The sequence below is a fragment of the Calonectris borealis genome, chromosome 20 (genome assembly GCF_964195595.1).
Source record: "Calonectris borealis chromosome 20, bCalBor7.hap1.2, whole genome shotgun sequence".
In the NCBI taxonomy this organism is placed as follows: Eukaryota; Metazoa; Chordata; class Aves; order Procellariiformes; family Procellariidae; genus Calonectris; species Calonectris borealis.
The window spans coordinates 1,122,325-1,140,699 of NC_134331.1; the positions used below are offsets into that span (position 1 = coordinate 1,122,325).

Genomic DNA, 18,375 nt, shown 5'->3' on the forward strand with positions numbered 1-18,375 from the left:
CACCGCGCACCGCCGACATCTTGAGGCCGCGCACGGCCGGGGAAGGGCCGCGCGAGCCGGGGACGTTCACCCGGGCGGTCTCCGCCCGCTCGGAGGAGGGCGGCCTGTTTTAAGCCCTGCGGCTCCGGGGGGGAGGGTGTCCCGGGGGGGCTCCGGGAAGGCTCCCGGGGTCGCCCGGCCCGCGCTAGGCCCGGACAGACCGCGCTGTAACCATGGTAACCGCGGCTGGACGGCGGCGGCCCGGCTTGTCCCACGCGGCGGCCCGTAGCGCGGTGCATTGTGGGCCGGGGGAAGATGGCCGCCTCCGTGATGTGGTGGTGAGAGGAGTCGGGCTCTCCGGCGCCGCAGGACGAGTCTCCCCTTCTCCTCCCGCCTCCCGCCCGCTCCCGGTCCACAGCTCGCCGATCCGCTCTCGGCCCGCCGGTGTGCGAGGGAGCTGGGAGCCGCGATGGGCCGGGCGCGGCTCCCGCCGCAGAGAGCGCAGGGCCGGCGGGGCTAGAGGCGCGAGTGGAGGCCCGGGGCCCGGTCCCCACCGGCACCTCGGCCCTCCGTGGGGCCCGGACGGGGCCGCTGTCTGCGGGCGGCGGCGGCGGAGGAGAGTCGCCAGCTGGAAGGCGCTGCTTCCCCCGGGCTCGTCCTTACCTGCACACCTGGGAGAGGAGCTTCCCTCTGCCCTTGCCCCGTCCTCCCCCCCGCCAGCCCGCGTCCGCGCCTCCAGCTGCCGGAGGGATCCCTCGGCCCCCGCTGCGTGCTGGGCTGGAGATTGCTGCTCACTTGTTGCCTGGCACTTCCCCTCTGATGGAGTCTGAGATGCTGCAGTCGCCTCTTCTGGGGCTTGGGGAGGAGGATGAGTCTGACCTGACTGACTGGAACTTGCCTCTGGCCTTTATGAAGAAAAGGCATTGCGAGAAGATCGAAGGCTCCAAGTCTTTGGCTCAGAGCTGGAGGATGAAGGACCGGGTAATGCTCAAGGGCAGGATGGGTTTTGGAGGAGGAGCGGGGGGGACAGGTGGTGAAAAGGGAGGAATAAGTGCTCAGAGGGCTGCTGTGCTTCCAGCAGCAGTCTGTTTTCAGATGAAACGCTGGGTATGTGATCCGGTGGTCCAACTTGCCTTTAGTTTGTGTGCCTGTCATATGGTATTAGGCGAAGCAAACATGCAGATGGGTCAAAAGTACTAATTCCAAGCTCATGGTAATACACTCTTTGAGTAGCTCCCTCATTTAAGCTCTTCAAATGAAATGTGGGTACTTGGAAAGACAATAAAATTAATGAGGTTTTAAAGAGCTCTCTGGATCAGCAGGTTAATGATGCAAGCACAAGGTGCAATAAATGTAGTTATTACAGTTGTCTAGCGGTGAAGATGTAGGGAAGCTTTGTGGTTTTGAAGTTTGCCACCAGCATGTTATGTGGAATGTAAAATTAAGTCATTGTGTGTAGGGAAACTGAGATTATGTGATTTTGGAGGCAGAAAATAGTTATTAGATGAAGCACTTACTGTATTAAAGCAAGGTGCTTCTCTTTTGTTTGAATATATGTTGCATATTAAACTGATAAAGCCAAGTGCGTCAAAGAAAGATCCCTGCCAGGGTGTCTTGAGTCCTGTGTTGCGTCTATGTCCCAACTTAAATGTTTAAGTTAAAAGCAAACAAACAAAGCACCCAAGAAATGCCATGGATAATCAGCGCCCCTCATTCTGTTATTGGAATCTGCTTTGGCCTTGCAGGATTCCTTAGGTCTCAAGGTTGTTTTGCCCATAACTTTTTGTTTGTGAATATGTATAAGGTTTTTTTGGTGACCAAATTTCTGTTAGGTTTATGATCCCTCTTGTAATACTATGGAATAACTTGGGAACTGCTGTTGAAACTCCGTCCTGTAATTTCTTTCCAGAGGCATTAGGACCAGGCATGAGGATGCTATATATGAGTCTAAATGTTTGTAGCGGGGTGTTCACCTAAATGGTTATAGTTCTCGGAAGTTCTGGGGAAGGCTTTGGCTGAACCAGAATCGTTTGACTGAGTAGAATCATGTACTGAAAATTTGACTTGGCAGATCGTTAATGGATTGAATTCAGGTTTTTTTGGATATAGTTTAAATGAGCCACAGAACACAAAGTTTTGTGGTATGTCTTCTTTAAAGGGTTTTGGCAAAGAAGAGATTTTCCTCTAGTAGACTGTGGAGGTGTGATGAGCTTGCTTGTCTATTTTAGTGATCCCTCTGCCTTCCTGTGAAGCTTCCTGTTCACTTATTTCCTGATCTGCAAAGCTGTGTTTTTCTAAATTGGGAATGACATTGACTTGATCAAGATAATCAATAGGTTGTAAGCATAAGCATGAATAAAGTGGTAGTAATCGGCTGTCTTCTCTGTATTTGTGTTAAACGTTTCGTATGCATATTACAGTCAAAGAGAATCATTTCAATGAAGATAAGAGCAGTGGTTACAGTGACCATCACAGCCCAGTTCCTACCGTTCTTACTCCTATGGAGTTGCAGTTTCTTCTTCTAAGAGTCCTTTGTGCTGTGAATGGTGTGCTTTTCACAAAATAGTGAGCTACTCGCTGTGAATCAGCTTGGCAAAATCAGGCCCTGAATCATTCTCCAAGATACTGAGTCTTATTTTTGTAAATGAAGAAAATATGAGCAAATCTGATTTTTCCTGTTTTCACTGTCAGCTTGAATCAAATACCCTTTCTTTATATCAGGATCAGTGATGCTGCTTATATTTGTATGTAAAGCTGTTATTTGTATCTGGACAGCTTTATCAGGTACTGTTTGGACAAACTTGCCATTGTGTATAATTACTTTTTGCTTAGGAACAGGTCATAAGAATATATAGAAAGCACATAAAGACATCTGAGAGAGCAAGAGAAGCTTGCTCTCAAGAAGAAGACTTGAGAATGCTCGATCTCATTATTTTTAGATCTTAACAGTTATTTCTCATGTCTTGTATTTTATTCAACTTTTTAGCTATCATTGGATGTCTCCTTAGCATTTGATGTGATATAACAAACTTATCAGAACTTCAAATGGTGAAAGAAGGGGTCTAAAGATGGGTTGTTTAGAATTCTGTATGGAAAATGACATTTGTTGAATATTTCCCCCCAGCTAACTCAAGTTAGGTTAATCCTGCGAAATAGTTAATAAAATCATATAATCTGGTTTGACCTTGTGTTACTAGCTTGCTAGTTCATGCTGCTGTTCTTTTCACGTAGACCAGCTGAAAGTGGCAGTTCAAGTGTAATGGGTTTGTCCAGAAAACCAGTCACCTTAATAAAAATGCAGGAACTTGAGATTTGTGGGGTTTTTATTAGGAAGCATTTTGGAATAATAGTGTGAGGGAAGATATGCAGTAATCTGTCAGCCTTTACTGTCAGGAAGTATACTGACCTTTTGTTGATTTTCCCCTCCCTTCCCTTTTTTTTTTCTTTCCTTTTTTTTTTCCCCTTTTTCCGATTTCACTTTACTGTTTTGTTATATCTCTCTGGCATTTTAAATTAATTATTCCTCTCATCTTGTTGTTTTAGCTGTCTTCAGAAAGTTTGTTCTCTTTCTTTTTTCTTGCTTTGGAGCATTATTCCCCAGTGATCAGAATTTTGTGTTGCAGCCATGCTTGTTTTGGTCAGCATTCAAGGCTTCTTATGCCTGTCTATAGCTGCTACTCAAACTAAAAGCAACATGTAGTCACTTCCCTCTGCTCTCAATCTGACTGTGGGTCTGTTGCATTCCCCAGTTTACTTTCCTTTTCTTGTCTCTTGCCTCCTTTTCCCACAAGCCAGGTCTGATTGACTTCAGATGTGCTCTTATCTTCGAGATGCTACTGAAAGAGATTTTCTTGAGGGCTGGAGGGGATATACCTTGGTGTGGCTTGAGAGCGTGGAAAGCATTCCATTATTTTGAATTTGATAAACTAACTTGTCAAAGCTTAGGATGGGAACCATTATCTGTATTTAAACACACCAGCCTATCTCTAAATCAAGAAATTCTCAAAGGTTAGCCAAAACAAGTCTTGATTTGCCTGAGTTGCAGGTAAATCTGTGGCATTTTTCCCCTGTGAATCATGAAAAAACACAGGCAGTGGCGTATTTTGCCCTTACTCATCGTTTTGAGTAGTTCTAGGGACTGATCCTAGCTTTACTATAGTTATAGGAAATGATTCACTAAGGTTTGGGAATGGAATGACTCTTTTTTTATCTTGCTTCATTGCTCTAAAAACCCCAGAGTTTATATGAACTTGAAGGTTCTTTAGAAGGCCGAACTCTAATAGGAGGGAAGAATCAAATAAGAAAAGTAATAAGTGGTAAATCTAGATAAAATAACTGTACATTCACTTGCTCCCCCACCCCCCCGCCCTTTCCTCTGAAAACATTTGCTCTGAAAACATTTAATCCTTCGTCTCCTGCTTCCGTGGACTACATATGCCATCAAAGTGACACTGCTTTGATCTATTATTTATTTAAAGAATATTTTTAAGACAAGAGGGTTGGAATTATGCTTTGTGTATTGAATAAAATCTCACAGCCTCAGTAGCAAATAAATCATGAAACTTGATTTAAATAAAAGATTTCAAATACACCAGGTTTTACTGACAAGTTGCTACTAAATTCAGAATATTTAAATTAAGATGTGCTATACTTATATTGATTTCTAAAATAAGCAGAGAGCAACAAAGCTGATTGTAATAGTTTTACTTTAACATTTTTTCCTGCTGCCTCATAACTTGCTGAGTGAGAATTAAATCCTGTTTTTATGAGAAGAGGAATATGCAATTAGGTTTCTATAGAAATGGAGATTAAAGCAGGACTGCATACAAATGCGCTTAATTCAGACAAGCAGAGTTTACCTGCCTGCATGGCAAACGTTTCATGTGTCAAAGGAAATTAATGGATAGTAGCATTGGAAGTTTGTGCACATCATCTCAGCTTGAAATAGTTCGTTCAATCTAAGGAAGCTTTCCAGGCACTCTTGTAACTCCTCTGAGAGCGCTGGAGGCTCATCTCCCCCTCTCTTCCAAGACTCGTTTAGCCTGTTTCTTGTGAGCTGGAATGAGGCAGCAGGAACCTGGTGAGGGGAGAGGGTGGGAGTTCGTGTTTTGGTAGCAGCCTTCGCTTTAGTTTGATTTATTCCATTTTAAATGTTTGTTTTCTGTTTGCTTATGCATGATCACGGACTATCAACTGTGTTCATGTCTAGGAAGCTCATAACCCTGTCAGTAGGCTGGGATCTCACCCAAATGGTATGTGGTTTCCGTTCTTCCTTGGTATGAAGATAAACTCTAAGGAAGACTAGCTTGGAGCACTTTGCTTTGATGCTATAGCGTGGCCCTGAGCACTGGTAATGGTGTGAGCCTCTGTCTCTTCTAGGTCAGGGGTTGAAATCCATTTTAGTTCAATAGTTACTAAAAGTGGCAATTGCTGCCCAGTGAGGTGTGTGAATTGAGTGGTAGCATCGCGCACCTGCTGGTTTACAAATGTCTTTAACAACAAAACAAAACAAAAAACCCCAGCTTCTCCCCAAACTGAACCCCCTGCTGTAAGTAATGAGCACTGTCATCCAAGTTAGAGATTTATATCTTCTCTTACCTAGAACAAAGATCATTTTGAATTAAGATGGTTGTGTATTGATTGGATAGAGTTGGTAAGCTTGTGCTCTAGCTACCACTATCTACAAATGTTTTTATGTCTAAGCAGAGAGAGGACTTTGATTAACAGCTCTGAAGAGTACTGCTAATCACGTATTTTGAAAGAAAAAGATCTTACCTTTATACACCAGTAGGAAACACTGAAGTCTTCAACTCGGTCACTCTCTCATCCTATGAATTTTCTCACTTCAGCTGAGATCTAGGAGATGTAAAATGAGTATTATTTGGTAGTTACTGGCAGTGCAGTCCGTACTTCCCGTGAGCACTCTACTTAATCTTTCCAATACCACAGCTATTGTGTCAACTTTAATCAGACCACGCGAATGGTAGGACGATGATGTGGTAATTTAGTATTTTGCTATGGAGGGCATTAGGCTTTAACTTCTGTTCTATACTTAATTAGCTTAGGTGGAGCATTAGGATAACTCCATTAGTTTATGTAATTTCTTATACTGAACATATCCAGGGTTTGATTTTTCATAATATTGTTGTGAGGACTTTTTCCAAGATAATAAGTAATTTTTTCAAGATGGCTGAACATAGGGAGTAAATGCATATTTGTGAATTCATACACTTACGAATTTGTGAATTTCTACTTCTACCAGTTAGGTGGGAAAGAAAATAGTTTTTGTAAATCTAAAATTTTAATGGCTTAATATACAGAAATGTCCAGGAGTCTTATTCCCTTAAATAGCTCCCTGAGAGTGCTTCATTGTAATTACATTTGCAATATGAGTAATAAGTGATAGAAGTGCAGTGTAATGTGTGAGAAAGGAGCTGACAACATTATCACGTGCAAAAATAATTTTAGAGTAGGGAGGGACTTCACTATTAGCAACTGGAATGACAGAAAATTTTCTCCATTCAAAAAAATGCAATGAGAGAATACATGTTATATATATGTGCTTAATTTTTTGTCTTGGAGACTAGGGCAATCTTGGAGACTGGTGTGGCTGCAGTACTGAGCATATGGTATTTGGAGAGGAGTTAGGCAATTATTGCTACTTAAAATCAACATATATGTTGTAGTGGCTAATTACCCTCCTGCCCCCCAGCATGGTTGTAGAAATTTGAAAGGCCTGTGAATAGCAGACAATGAAAAAAATATATACCTTAGAAGAGATACATAAGTGCTGGGCTATTATTGCAAATTGCATGCTTTAATTAAAAAATATTTATCATTGTATGAGTCTTTTCCTCTAATTTCTCAAGTGTGGCAAATGTTAATAAACATTGGTAGAACCGTAGTGCAATGGTAAATTGCCAGATGGTAGCGGGCTGCTTCGCATGAAGCTCTTGTGGAGAAAGCTGTGAAACATCTGTTCTGCTGCCAACTACCACTTCTTTATTTTGGCATTGTGTATGTTTCGGTAGGTGAGAGACTGGAAGTTACGTGAACGTTTTAGAAATGCTTTGTTAATGCTTTTCTGGTTCTTACGTTTCTTCTCTCTGCCTTTGTGTAGATCGAGAAATTCAAGGGCACCAGGCTTCCTCGGAGTTTCATTTTTGTTTGTCTCCATGGGTTATGTAGGTCTTCTGGGAAGTTTGGGGGGTTTGGTTGTGTTTTTCTCTCTGAGATGTTGTTTTAATTGGCTTGCTGCTGTGCTGATCTTCTACCCTTGAACGTTTCCAAAGGTGACTGTTAGCATGGTATGGCCATGGATAACTGAGGGAGGCTATTGATTGTTCTCTGTCATAGCTTTAACTGGCATTTCCAAGTAAATTTGATAAACCCAAGATGTTTGTCTTGCTCTGCTATTCTTCTATAAAAAATGTACTTTAGCTAAATTATCTAATGAAATATTTAACAAAACCAGATTCCTGTTAATGGCATTCTTTAATACAAAGCTGTGATGTGGGATACAGTAGGTGGCAGATGGGCTCAGGGCCTGAAGAGTTCCTTTTTAGCTTTTTGTCTCAGTGGTTCTACCAGCGACACCCCTCACCAGAAATATTCTTACTTCTGTATTTGTATTTATTTATTTATTCTTGCTGTGTTGTGGCAGGGTGATCTACAGCCGGAGTGGCTTTTGTTGGGTAGGGGATGAGAGCGGCACTGTAATTAGTGCTGTACTCTGCAGAGCAATGCCTCAGAGGTGTGCAAAGTAGTCTATGGTAAAAGCGATGATGTGAGTCGTCATCCCTGGCTGTCCCTCTGCGCTCGAGGCTGTCCCTCTGCTTGACTTTCCGTAGTCTGACAAAGCCTCAAGAAGAGGCACAGTCTGCAGCATGGTTTGCTGATTGTCTTCCCTCAGTGATTCCTGCTCTCTCTCCCATTCTTCCACAGCACATCAGCAGTAAGAAGCTTAAAGCCCTTGAAGTGATCAGGTGGTTGAGCCTTGTTAGGCAGGGGGACAGTGTTCTGTACCATATGGCTCTCAAATACAACCAAACATCTTCATCTTTATGTTCCTGACACTTCAGCTGTAATTATGGACTTGATCTTGTCCTTATCATTTTCTCCTTCTTGCTCCTGTAAGCTCAGGAAACTTCCTATTTTAAAAAGGTATTTCAATTTAGTGAAGTTGGCTGTAGCTCAGGAACTCCACTTAAAGGGGACAGTGTGATTCCTGATCAAATGTATGTTGTATAGAATGTAGTATTGACTTGTTAAAGATCTAAAAATGTTTTCCAGGAATAATTTGAAATACTAGTTTGTAAGCAAGATCTGAAGATGAGGAAGTAAGTCAATGCATAGGAAGATGGACACCTTTTTAAAGATAGTGCTAGACAGGAGTGGGAATGTGGTGGAATGATGAAAAGAAGCCTGTACAGAATGCAAAGCAGATAGAGTTGTGCTGAGGTGAGAAGGAAAGCCGTTGCTACAGATCAAATGAGGAATAACATCTAGAAAATGCCTCATGTTCATTCCCTTTGCATATTGTATAACGAAAGCAAAGATCACAGAAGTAAAATATTTGCTTCCTATTGTTTTTCGTTATTTATAAGAAATGATTGGCAGGGACAAGAAAACACCATTTTGGTTATATGCATCTAAGCAGTGGTTTAAAGGCACTATTTTGATGCTTTGCTATGGCAGAGCGGATCAGCCTACTTGACTTTGTAGTTTTTAATCTTAAGAGCAGTTGTCATGCACGACTACCTTTGATCTCCAACGGCACCTTCAGAAGCTGAGGTCGCCAGGCCATAGCATGTCAGTTGATATTTTTCCCTGTCAGACAGAGAAGATGCACACTGTTCTCAGAGCGAGTGAATAGAAAGTGTATATGTATATCTTGGGTATTGATTGACAGTAGTAATTCATCTACAAGTATAAGCAGTGCTTATAAAGTAAATAGTGAAGCCAGCAGTTAAAAGTCTGTTTTATGAGGAGCTGTGTTAGCGTTACTGACTGCTCTTGAACTTTGTGTAGTAGCTGCACTCACTGAGTAAACGAACATGTTGGACATAATAAACCTCTGAAGAAAATTCATAGTATTATTGCAGAATACAGAGATTAGAAAAGGAAAACAAACACTGAGGAGGAGTTGATCTAGGAATCTAGTGTATGCTGTCACAACAGTCACAGCAAGAACCGACCTTTTGGGCTACAGATGGCTGAAGACTACCTGCAGAGGTGTTGAATTATTAATGTTAACCTGAAGTATTTCTTTGCATTCTACTATTTTTATCACTGTGGAGAAGCACACTGAGATTTTTTTTTTCCCCATAAAAATTTATTTCTCTTAAACTTCATATAAAAAAAACTTCCTTGAAGCTGAAAGCTCTTTCTTTTTAGATGTTTTACCTTGCAAATGTTACAGGTAAGCTGAAGAGGACTGGCAGATCTCTCTTCTTTTGGTATTTGACCCACTAAAGGGAAGATAGATTAAAAAAGAAGAGCAACGCTTGATTCTCAATCATCTCATACAGTGTGGTGCAAAATGAGTGTAGAAGGGTAGCAAATTAGAGCTTGATGGTGTAAGTGACTGCTCAAAGGGCAATGCGTCAAACAGACTCCACTTCTGCAGCAAGGATCTATACTCCTTCCCCCTGTTTGCCGGGTAGAGATAAGTCATGTTCATGTGGGATGCATTCTGTCTGAGTCACTCCCTTCAGAAACCTTTCTTTGTTTTTGTGTGCATTTGTGTGATCAAGTGGACCAGGAAGGTCAAGGTTTTGTCTGCCTGTTCAAAATTTTCAGCTTTTTCACCAGCTGATTTGCAAACTGGCATTCCTCAGTGGTGTGTTTTGTGCCTAAGCCCTGGAAATGATGCCTGTGCTGTTAGAGAGCACCCGGACAAAGCGTTGCCACTTGTCCCCTCTTAGCCGGGAGCCTGAAATGGGAAGTTGCTGGAGAGGTCAGGATGCCCGTCGCCTCCGGTGGCTGATGGGCCATGAATCCCGTCACCCCAGAAGAACCCCACTCCAGTTAAGCATGCAGCTTGTTGCAAGAGGCCACCTTGCTGTGAGAAAGCCTGCCGGGTGTGGGTGCGACGTATAAAACATTGGGAAAGAGAAAACATGATTTTCTGGGTGTTGCAGAATGATCTGTAACTGAAACTCCAAAGGGAGAACAATGTTTCATGTTGCTAAATATTGCTATTACTGCTCAGTGTTTAGAGAACTCCTTGTTGAAGTATTTAATGGCACGTCTCTAAAACAGTTAACATTTTAGAGTTATCTGTGGAACACCTCGCTGGTTTTGCCTTTTGGTTGAGAGGCTTGTACTAAATCTATGTAAATGTATATAAAGAAAAATGTCCAAAAAAAGTGTTTAGGAAGGGAATGAATTTACTAAACTAGCAGGCAGAATTGAGCCTGCTGGCCAATGGAGAATCCCAAATGAGATGGATATGAGGATTTCTCAGTCTGGAAATCTGTCCCAATATTTGTATTTAATGCTGATAAGTTCATCCTCAGCTCTGTAAAATAATGTAGCAGCATATATTTTATGTTTAATGCTGACTTGATCTTGCGTTTGTATTAACTCTCAGAAGCAATTTTAGCTTGTTGGCATAAAACCAGGCAGGTTTATAGCGGTTGAGTGTTCATCTGTGTAATGTTTAAACAGAAAGTTTTCAGCTTGAAAATTGCAGTGTAAAAATAAAGTATTTATGGGTTTTAAGATGTCCATTCTGAAATGTTAGGTGAGGGTCTTACCACAAAATGCAAAATTTCTCATAAATTGATTGACTGATTTGTTCTTGGCATTACTTGAACTAGAAGATAAAACAGTTATATGACTCTTTTCTTAGTTGCTAACCCTGTTCTTACTTAGCCTATAACAAATCTTTAGCAACTGATGAAATGGGGTGTCTCACTTTCAGTCTGGACTGGAATTACTTTCAGGTATGCTACAATAGGATGAGTTGGGCTCCCTGTGATGATAAAACTTCAGGTTTTCAATCAAAAAATTCTTAGGAAGATAATGTAATATTTTTTTCCAGCTGAAAATAGCTGCAGAAATTGCACGAATTTTGGTTTGAGATACCTAATGCTGATGTTACTCTCTCTCGTCTGAAAATCTGTTTTGTCCTAAAATGAAATGAGGCGAATTAAAAATATTTTACAAATTATCTGATCCTTAGTATAATGTGTTAATTTTAATGTCAAGTGCTTTAAGAAGCATCTTCTCTTTTGAATAGACACAGAACTACTTCTGTTCACTTACTCCCATTTCTGATGGATTTGGGGTTGGAATTCAATACCGTTACTTCTCAAGAAAAGCTTTTTGACCAAGTGGATTTTGCAGTTTAAGTATTGCAGGTTCTGACCCAGAGTTATTAAATAATTTTAAATTGAATGCAGTACAATTCACAACTTTGTATCTAATTTATTTATTTTATTTTTTACATACAAATTACACTATATAGGGAAGAGTCCACAGTAAGAGCTTCTATGTTTTTGATCTTGAGCCTTTGCTGAGAAAACATTTTGGATATGGGTTTTCCTAGAAGTTTGCCAAATACTCTTATGCTTCATTTCTTAATTCTAACAAAAATCCATTGAAATGTATTCTGGTGGATATATTCTTGAAATGTAGAAAAGAAAATTTCCGCTGTCTTAATGACAGACGAGAATGTCCTAGTACTTCTTGTATTAAGAAGCTTTAAATATGCTACGAAGTTTCTGGTAGTACGTTCTAAAACAGTTTAGAAATGTGAAGAGCATTATTTGGTTTCTGGGGCTCAGGTTTTCTTTTGATCTGTAACGATTCAACATCATAGATGGATGTTGAGTAGGAGTCAGAGGGGAGTGTGAGAGCACTGTAATTCTTACTGAAGATGTGCTCTTTATTAGCAGAACAAATAGTTGTGAAGTATAATACTTCACGTCCTTTGTGGGGAGGTAGGCAGAGGGGAAATAACCCCATTTGTCTTTGGGATCAGTTAGACTGTTACTTTTCATTACCGGTTTGCTGTCTGTTTTCAAGGAGAAATGCATATTTAAAACACAGAATTTGGGAATAGAAAATAAATATCAGCCTGTTCAGCAGAAGTCACAGATCAGACATTACTAGTAAAATATTGAAAAATAAGTATTAGACCACAAATGGGAAACAATAAATAAATGAGACAGAAAAGATTGTTTGGCAGGATACTTTCTCTTGAAAGAATGATTTGTATGGTTTCACTTCTAGTAAGTTATTTTGTCCTGTAGTTTTCTTTGTTTCCTTCTGGGTTTTTAGTGCCTGTTTGCCAGCATGTGATTACTTCTAGGGGTGTTTGGGTTCTTTACCCTGCGGCACCATGTTCCCTCTGAGGCTGTGTGAACTGGCAGTGGATGTAGCGTGCTGAAGGGCTGTCCCTGTGTGCAGGTTAAAGCTCAGTCAATGCAAGTAGTTCTGTCATGGTCAGATGTTTTGTGGTTGTGAGTAGCGTTTTTTGTGTTGTTTTTTCCTTCTCCCAGATCGTATTGCTAAGCGCTAATATTCTCAACAAATGTGCGTAGTTGGTACATAACACTTCCATGCTGCCTGAAATAGTAAAGGGTTACCTCGTTAAGATCTCTTGTTAAATGTGATTAATTTCTTATCTTTGCCTAGGGCACAGGTGGGTCAAGCCAAAAGTCTCAACAGGAACTGTGTGCCTCTCACTGTTTTAAGCATATTCGACGGGTTTTGGGAAAGGGAAGGCAGGAAAAGATGACACTGAATAATAATCTTGAAAGGTGTTGCTTTCTCAATTAAATTCTTTCCTTATCTTTTGTTGTCTTCTCAAAAGGAGTAGAGAGGTTTCAGATTGCATGTTGTAAGAAGTATTTGTTGCGGTATTGAAATAACGTGGTGTTTTCTTTGGTGCAGTAGTCAATACTGCACATGAAATAGGTGAGCAGGAAGAAAACCAGATGCGCTTGCTGAGGAAAAATAAGGCACTGAAGTATTGGGTGCCAGACATCTGTTTTACTGGGTAGAAAGCATTTAAAAATCTGTCCCTTAGGTTGTAAGACTAAAGGGAACTATTTTCATCCTTTGCTACTTATGTACCGCAGCCTGCATCGTGTATGAGCTAATCTTTCACTAATGGATGTCCTGGTAACTGAATGTGCATGGAGCTTCCAGGTCATCTCTGGTCACCTTTAAAAATCAGGCCATTTTTTAAAACATACAAATTTTGTGCTGGATGAATTGAAAACTTGTGGAATTGTTCTTCCTTTTACTAGTGCTGGGTATTATTTTGTTACCTTGAAAATCATAGAATCATTTAGGTTGGAGAAGACCTTTAAGATTGAGTTCAGCTGTAAACCCAGCACTGCCAAGTCCACCACTAAACCATGTCCCTACACACCATGTCCACATGTCTTTTAAACACCTCCAGGGATGGTGACTCAACCACCTCCCTGGGCAGCCTGTTCCAAGGCTTGACAACCCTGAAGAAATTTGTCCTAATATCCAATCTAAACCTCCCCTGGTGCAATTTGAGGCCATTTCCTCAACTATCTATTTCCTGAAAATAACTCCTGGTGTAGCAGTGTGCAGTTCTCCAGCTGGGGAAGAAGTCTTGTGTCCTTTTGTGTGGGTCATGGCTTCTCCATGTGTGGATTGGATCAGGAGGTAAATCAGTCAATACTTGGATGTTGAAGTAACTTTTTTTTAACTGGGTGCACTTCTTGTGAACAATGTCATGTGTGCCTGTTACGTCTGTAAATATATTGGGTTTTTGTGGCAGCTGTTGTAGGATGGTTTTTATTGGAGACGTTATTGAACCACCAGCGAGACCTTTGTGGTGGGTTCTGGAAAACCAGGGCGGCAGTTGCCCTGTGTCCAGATGAAATTATTTTCTAAACAAAGCAAAAAAGGAGAGGGAAGGGTAAGATGTGTGTGAGCAACGTGAAAAGTATCAACAATTGCTGGCACAATTTATTTTTAAGGGTAGCAGTTTGGTGTTGATAAAATAAGTGAAGGAAAGTGAGGGGAAAAGAGAGATGAAAACGACAGATAAGAGAAGCAGAATGAGGGGGAGGAGGATGGAAAAGACTTCCAGGAGGAGAGGAATGGATCAGGTCGGTTGTCAGCACAGATGTCAGCTCTCCATCGGGAGCCCCCAGGTTTGGTAGCAGGCGGACGAGTCCTGGTGGTGTGGCCTCAGGGCTGCCTGACCGCTCTCGGCGTTGCAGGACCAAGCTGCGTCTTGCAGCTGATCCACTTTTACTATGTATCGTTCTTAATTTTGATAAAGTACTCTTAGTGCATGTGTACTTAGTGCTAAACTTCGGCTGTGGACGTTCTCACCCGATCTGTGTGCGCTCCTTTGGGAACCCTTGTGAAATGCCAGGGAGGGAATCCCCATTCAGACTCCTGTTTTCACCCGTATTCTGGAAAGTGCCGCTTCTTCCTTGTTAACTCATGGGGATGAGCAACTCCTACATGATTACAGGGTTTTGTTGGCAAGAACATAGTTGGGGATGAAGCCATTAACCAGATTTCTTGCTAATTTTTTACTCTGGGTTCCCCATCATAGACATGGGGGTGAGCGGACACTGCAGAATTTCTGTCCTGCTGTAGAGCCTGTCCCCCCTTCTTGGTGTGAATAGTGCCTCTCTGCTCCAGTTTCTACTTTCTTTATGCGTTTGTGTGGCTCTAGCTTTTTCTGTAAGTGTGGGGTTTGAATTTTTTTTTGTTGTTTTTGCATTTTGCCTGCTGTTCTGAATTGTAATGAGCACCCTGGGGAAGTGGAGATGTGGGTGGCCTTGCTTCAGACAAGCAAGGGAGCGCTGAACACTTGATGGAAATACCATAAGCCATGTTACTTCTTTTGTCTTCCTTCTCTGGTTTAGGTATTGGGATGAGGGAGTTTAGAAAAGAGCATAAAGATGTGAGATAATAATTTTTCAAGCAATATTTTTAACTGACCATAGTGCTTAGTCATTGGTTTAGTGCAGCTTTAGTTCAGGTGTCAATAAGTTTGGATTTTATATGTTTGTGGTGCCCCTTGTGGCTACAGAAGCATGTCTAAATGTCAGTTCTAAGGAGCTGATACTGAAGCAGCAGCTGTAGGCAAAACCGGGAAGGGGAGCCGAGTGATGATTTGTCCTAAAATAAGAATATCCAGGATAACTAACATGCAAAGAAAACAAAACAAAAAAAATGGACGAAACGTTTTGTTATGGTTTGGTTGGTCACTTGGGAGTTTTTCCCTTGTAATGCTTTTAGTTTTAATATTAGAGAGGACATACTATAATATTGATCAGGGACCCTGAATAGCATATTCTCATGTTTTAATAATGTATTTCAGTTGGACAATAACTAATTTAAGATGAGTAGCAGAAGTCCAGTGATATCCATTTCCATGCTCTATAAAAGAAGAATGGGCTCTGGAAATAATAATAAAAATACTAACGTAAAATCTAAGTACTGTTCTATTTAAAAAAAAAAATATTAATCAGTCATGCCTTGCTTAAAATAGTCCGTGTTAAAGAGCAGATAACGAAGCTTTGTTGAAACCCTTCAAAAGTTATCGTAGTGGTAAAATTTCAACACAAGTGAAAATTGATTTTGTTTCTATGCTAAGTAAGCATTTTATTGTCTGTCTTTGCAGATGAAGACTGTTAGCGTTGCCTTAGTTTTGTGCCTAAATGTCGGTGTGGACCCTCCTGATGTGGTGAAAACAACTCCCTGCGCCCGCCTGGAGTGTTGGATTGGTAAGTCTTGAGAACTTCCAAGCTCCAGCTAACTCTATTAATCTTATAAATACTGAGTTATACCATATATAGTAATCTTAAAGTTGTGTGTTTCCTGGACTTAAAACTAGGGTGAACAAAAGGAAATCTGGCATCTGATTTCGCTGTGTCTATATGAATTAGTTAAGTATCCAGCAGTAACTGCTGCCATAGGTCATCCCTCCTGCTTTATTCTAAAATGAGATAGCATGGAGAAAAAAAGCTGTTAATTAGCTACTTAGCTTACTCTTAATTGTTGTAGATTTATAAATATCTAAGGAAATCTCTGAGCAGTAACATCTTCAGAGTACTGTGGTCTGCAAAGGTTTAAAATTACCCTGCATCATACAATAGAGAAATAAGCTTTTGTAAAATGCGTGGACTTTACTGCATTTGAGGTGATTGCTCTGGGGCTATTTTAATTGGGATCATGAATTCAGAAGACCTGGAATTATTCCCAAGGATGTGTTGCCAGCAGTTCCAACACATGAGCTTGCTACTTTGATGCAGTGTTGGACTAAATACCTAGTTTTTTGTTAAGAAATGGAAAGTTCCCTTGGTTTTGGAGATCAAGTCTGATTATCAAGATGAGACAAATCTGAAGTAATATTAGAAGGAAATACCTTGTGTAAGAAAGCTTTCTAAGAGAGACTTATTTTTTATCTAGGTATTGAAAATGTTCAGTCTTCTGCAAGTAACATGCAGAGCACTGTAATCCTGAACTCCGGGGCTTATGATAGGCTGCAGAAGCAAATTAATCATTGCACAAACTGAATGTCTTTAAAAACTTTACGAATGTCTCGTTTCTAATCTTGCCTTACCTGCTTTATGAATCATAGCATCTCGGTTTTTTTAACCTAAAAATGCTGATGACTTTAAAGCAGTTAAAAAGCCATGAGCATGCACTAACAAATACATCTATTCAGTAGCGAGAACAGCTCTCATTTCTCATTGATACACAAGTAGAGAGCAAAGAGAATGAGGAGCATTGCAGAGTCATTAAAATAAAGCGATTAGTGATTATCATCAACAAAGAGAATTTTGAATGCAGTTTTTAAATTAATTTTTTAGTGTGTATATATACACAAGTACTCATTTCCATTTCTAGCCAACTTTAAATTTCTGAAAAAGGTAATTGCAAAAATATCCGCTGTGTTTTCTTCTATACAACAGTCTCAAGAGAAGCTAACAGTGTGTATTGTGGAAACATAATGGCTTTGCCAGATGTGCGAGAAAGTGTGGAAATCATTTTGGTGCAATTGCTGCTGTTTACAACTGAGCTGAGATCACCAGCTTGTGAACTCTGGTAACAAATGGCTGTCGCCGTCTCAGACAAACGCCAGTTGCAGTTCTCGCTGTACCTTCCAGATGCACCTTTGGAACATCTGAAGTGTTTCGTTTTTCTCCGGAATTAAGCCTCAGCTGACATCTGTGCTATGGTGTCATGAGGCACGGAGAGCCTCGTGCCGTGGTTATACCGAAGGTGTCTTGGCCTATTGATCTGCAGGCCTTCGCTAGCCTTATATATGCACTCAACAAGGGAGGCTGAAAGCTCATGTAATGACCGTGGTGGCACGAGCTATATTTAGGAAAATAATTTGTTTCCATTGTTTGGCTCTTGGAATGGCACCAGTGTACTTTATTTTTGTATGAAGGGTATTGTTAATAATGCTAATTACTCTGAAGGCGCTCCAGAGTCCATGAACTACATTCCTCTGCTGTCAAAGTGCATGTGAAGTGTTTTTAATTTCTTTTTCTGAAGTTCAGTTTGGCCCTGTTGAAGGGCTCCAAAAAATCGGATGTGTTTATGCTATTTTTTTTTTCCTTTTTTAAATTTGAGCAATAGCTAATGGCGTATTAACTAACAAAAGATGTTATGAGGCAGCGTGAATACTTTTGGGGGATTACTGTTCAACATCTCAAGGGTATTTGCTCAAAACTCGCCTTAAATAGCGAGGGGACTGTTGCAGTTCAGAACAACAAAGACTGCTGCAATATCCAGAGGCGTTTCTCAAAGGTATGTCAGGGAGCGCTGGGACTGCAGGGCCCGTGGCGGGGAGTGGGGCTCGTTCCGACCTGGAGACGGCTCTGGCGAGGCTTCTGGAGCAACAGCCACAGCTGAGCCAAAGACAGCGGACAGGCTCCTTGGGGTCTGAGCAGACAACTTGCTGCTGTTCGTGTTTGTTTTGGAAGAATGTAAATGGTATACTCACGTTACCTTACATCTTTCTACAAAAGTATACTAAAAGTTAAATAAGATCCTAGCTTTTATTCATTTAAGAAAAGTAACTCATAACATCCTGCTTTCGTCCTACTTTATATTTTGTTTCTAACAGTACAAGGTACAGTATTTGTAAAGATTTTTAAAAAGTAACGCCATTGATTAAAAATAATTTATATTAAATTGCAAAATATTAGCTTCTAGGTTTTTTTAAAACTTTTTAATAGTGTCAATTATATGGCCATGGTTTTTTGAATAAAGCACATAAGCTGAAATTGTATCAGTATGTATGGATGGTGGTAATTATCTAGTGATAAAATTAACTTCTTAAAAATTACAAATGGCATATAATCTCTGAAGCAGTAAGCAATGGAAGTAAATGAAGCAGGATTTTGCATTCATCAAGAAAAAATGTTT

General features: G+C 40.7%; 1 protein-coding gene across 7 annotated transcripts in view; it reads left to right on the top strand.

The window, feature by feature from the left end:
- Positions 1 to 282: 282 nt before the first annotated feature.
- The window catches only part of RPTOR (regulatory associated protein of MTOR complex 1), a 160,885-nt gene continuing 142,792 nt past the window's right edge, over positions 283 to 18,375 (top strand). For all 7 annotated transcript variants that reach the window (XM_075169350.1, XM_075169348.1, XM_075169346.1 and 4 more), the window contains exons 1-2: positions 283 to 960; positions 15,617 to 15,719. In XM_075169350.1, coding sequence (XP_075025451.1) covers positions 799 to 960; positions 15,617 to 15,719 — 265 coding nt within the window. In that variant the 5' untranslated portion in view covers positions 283 to 798. The remainder of the gene's footprint in view (positions 961 to 15,616; positions 15,720 to 18,375) is intronic.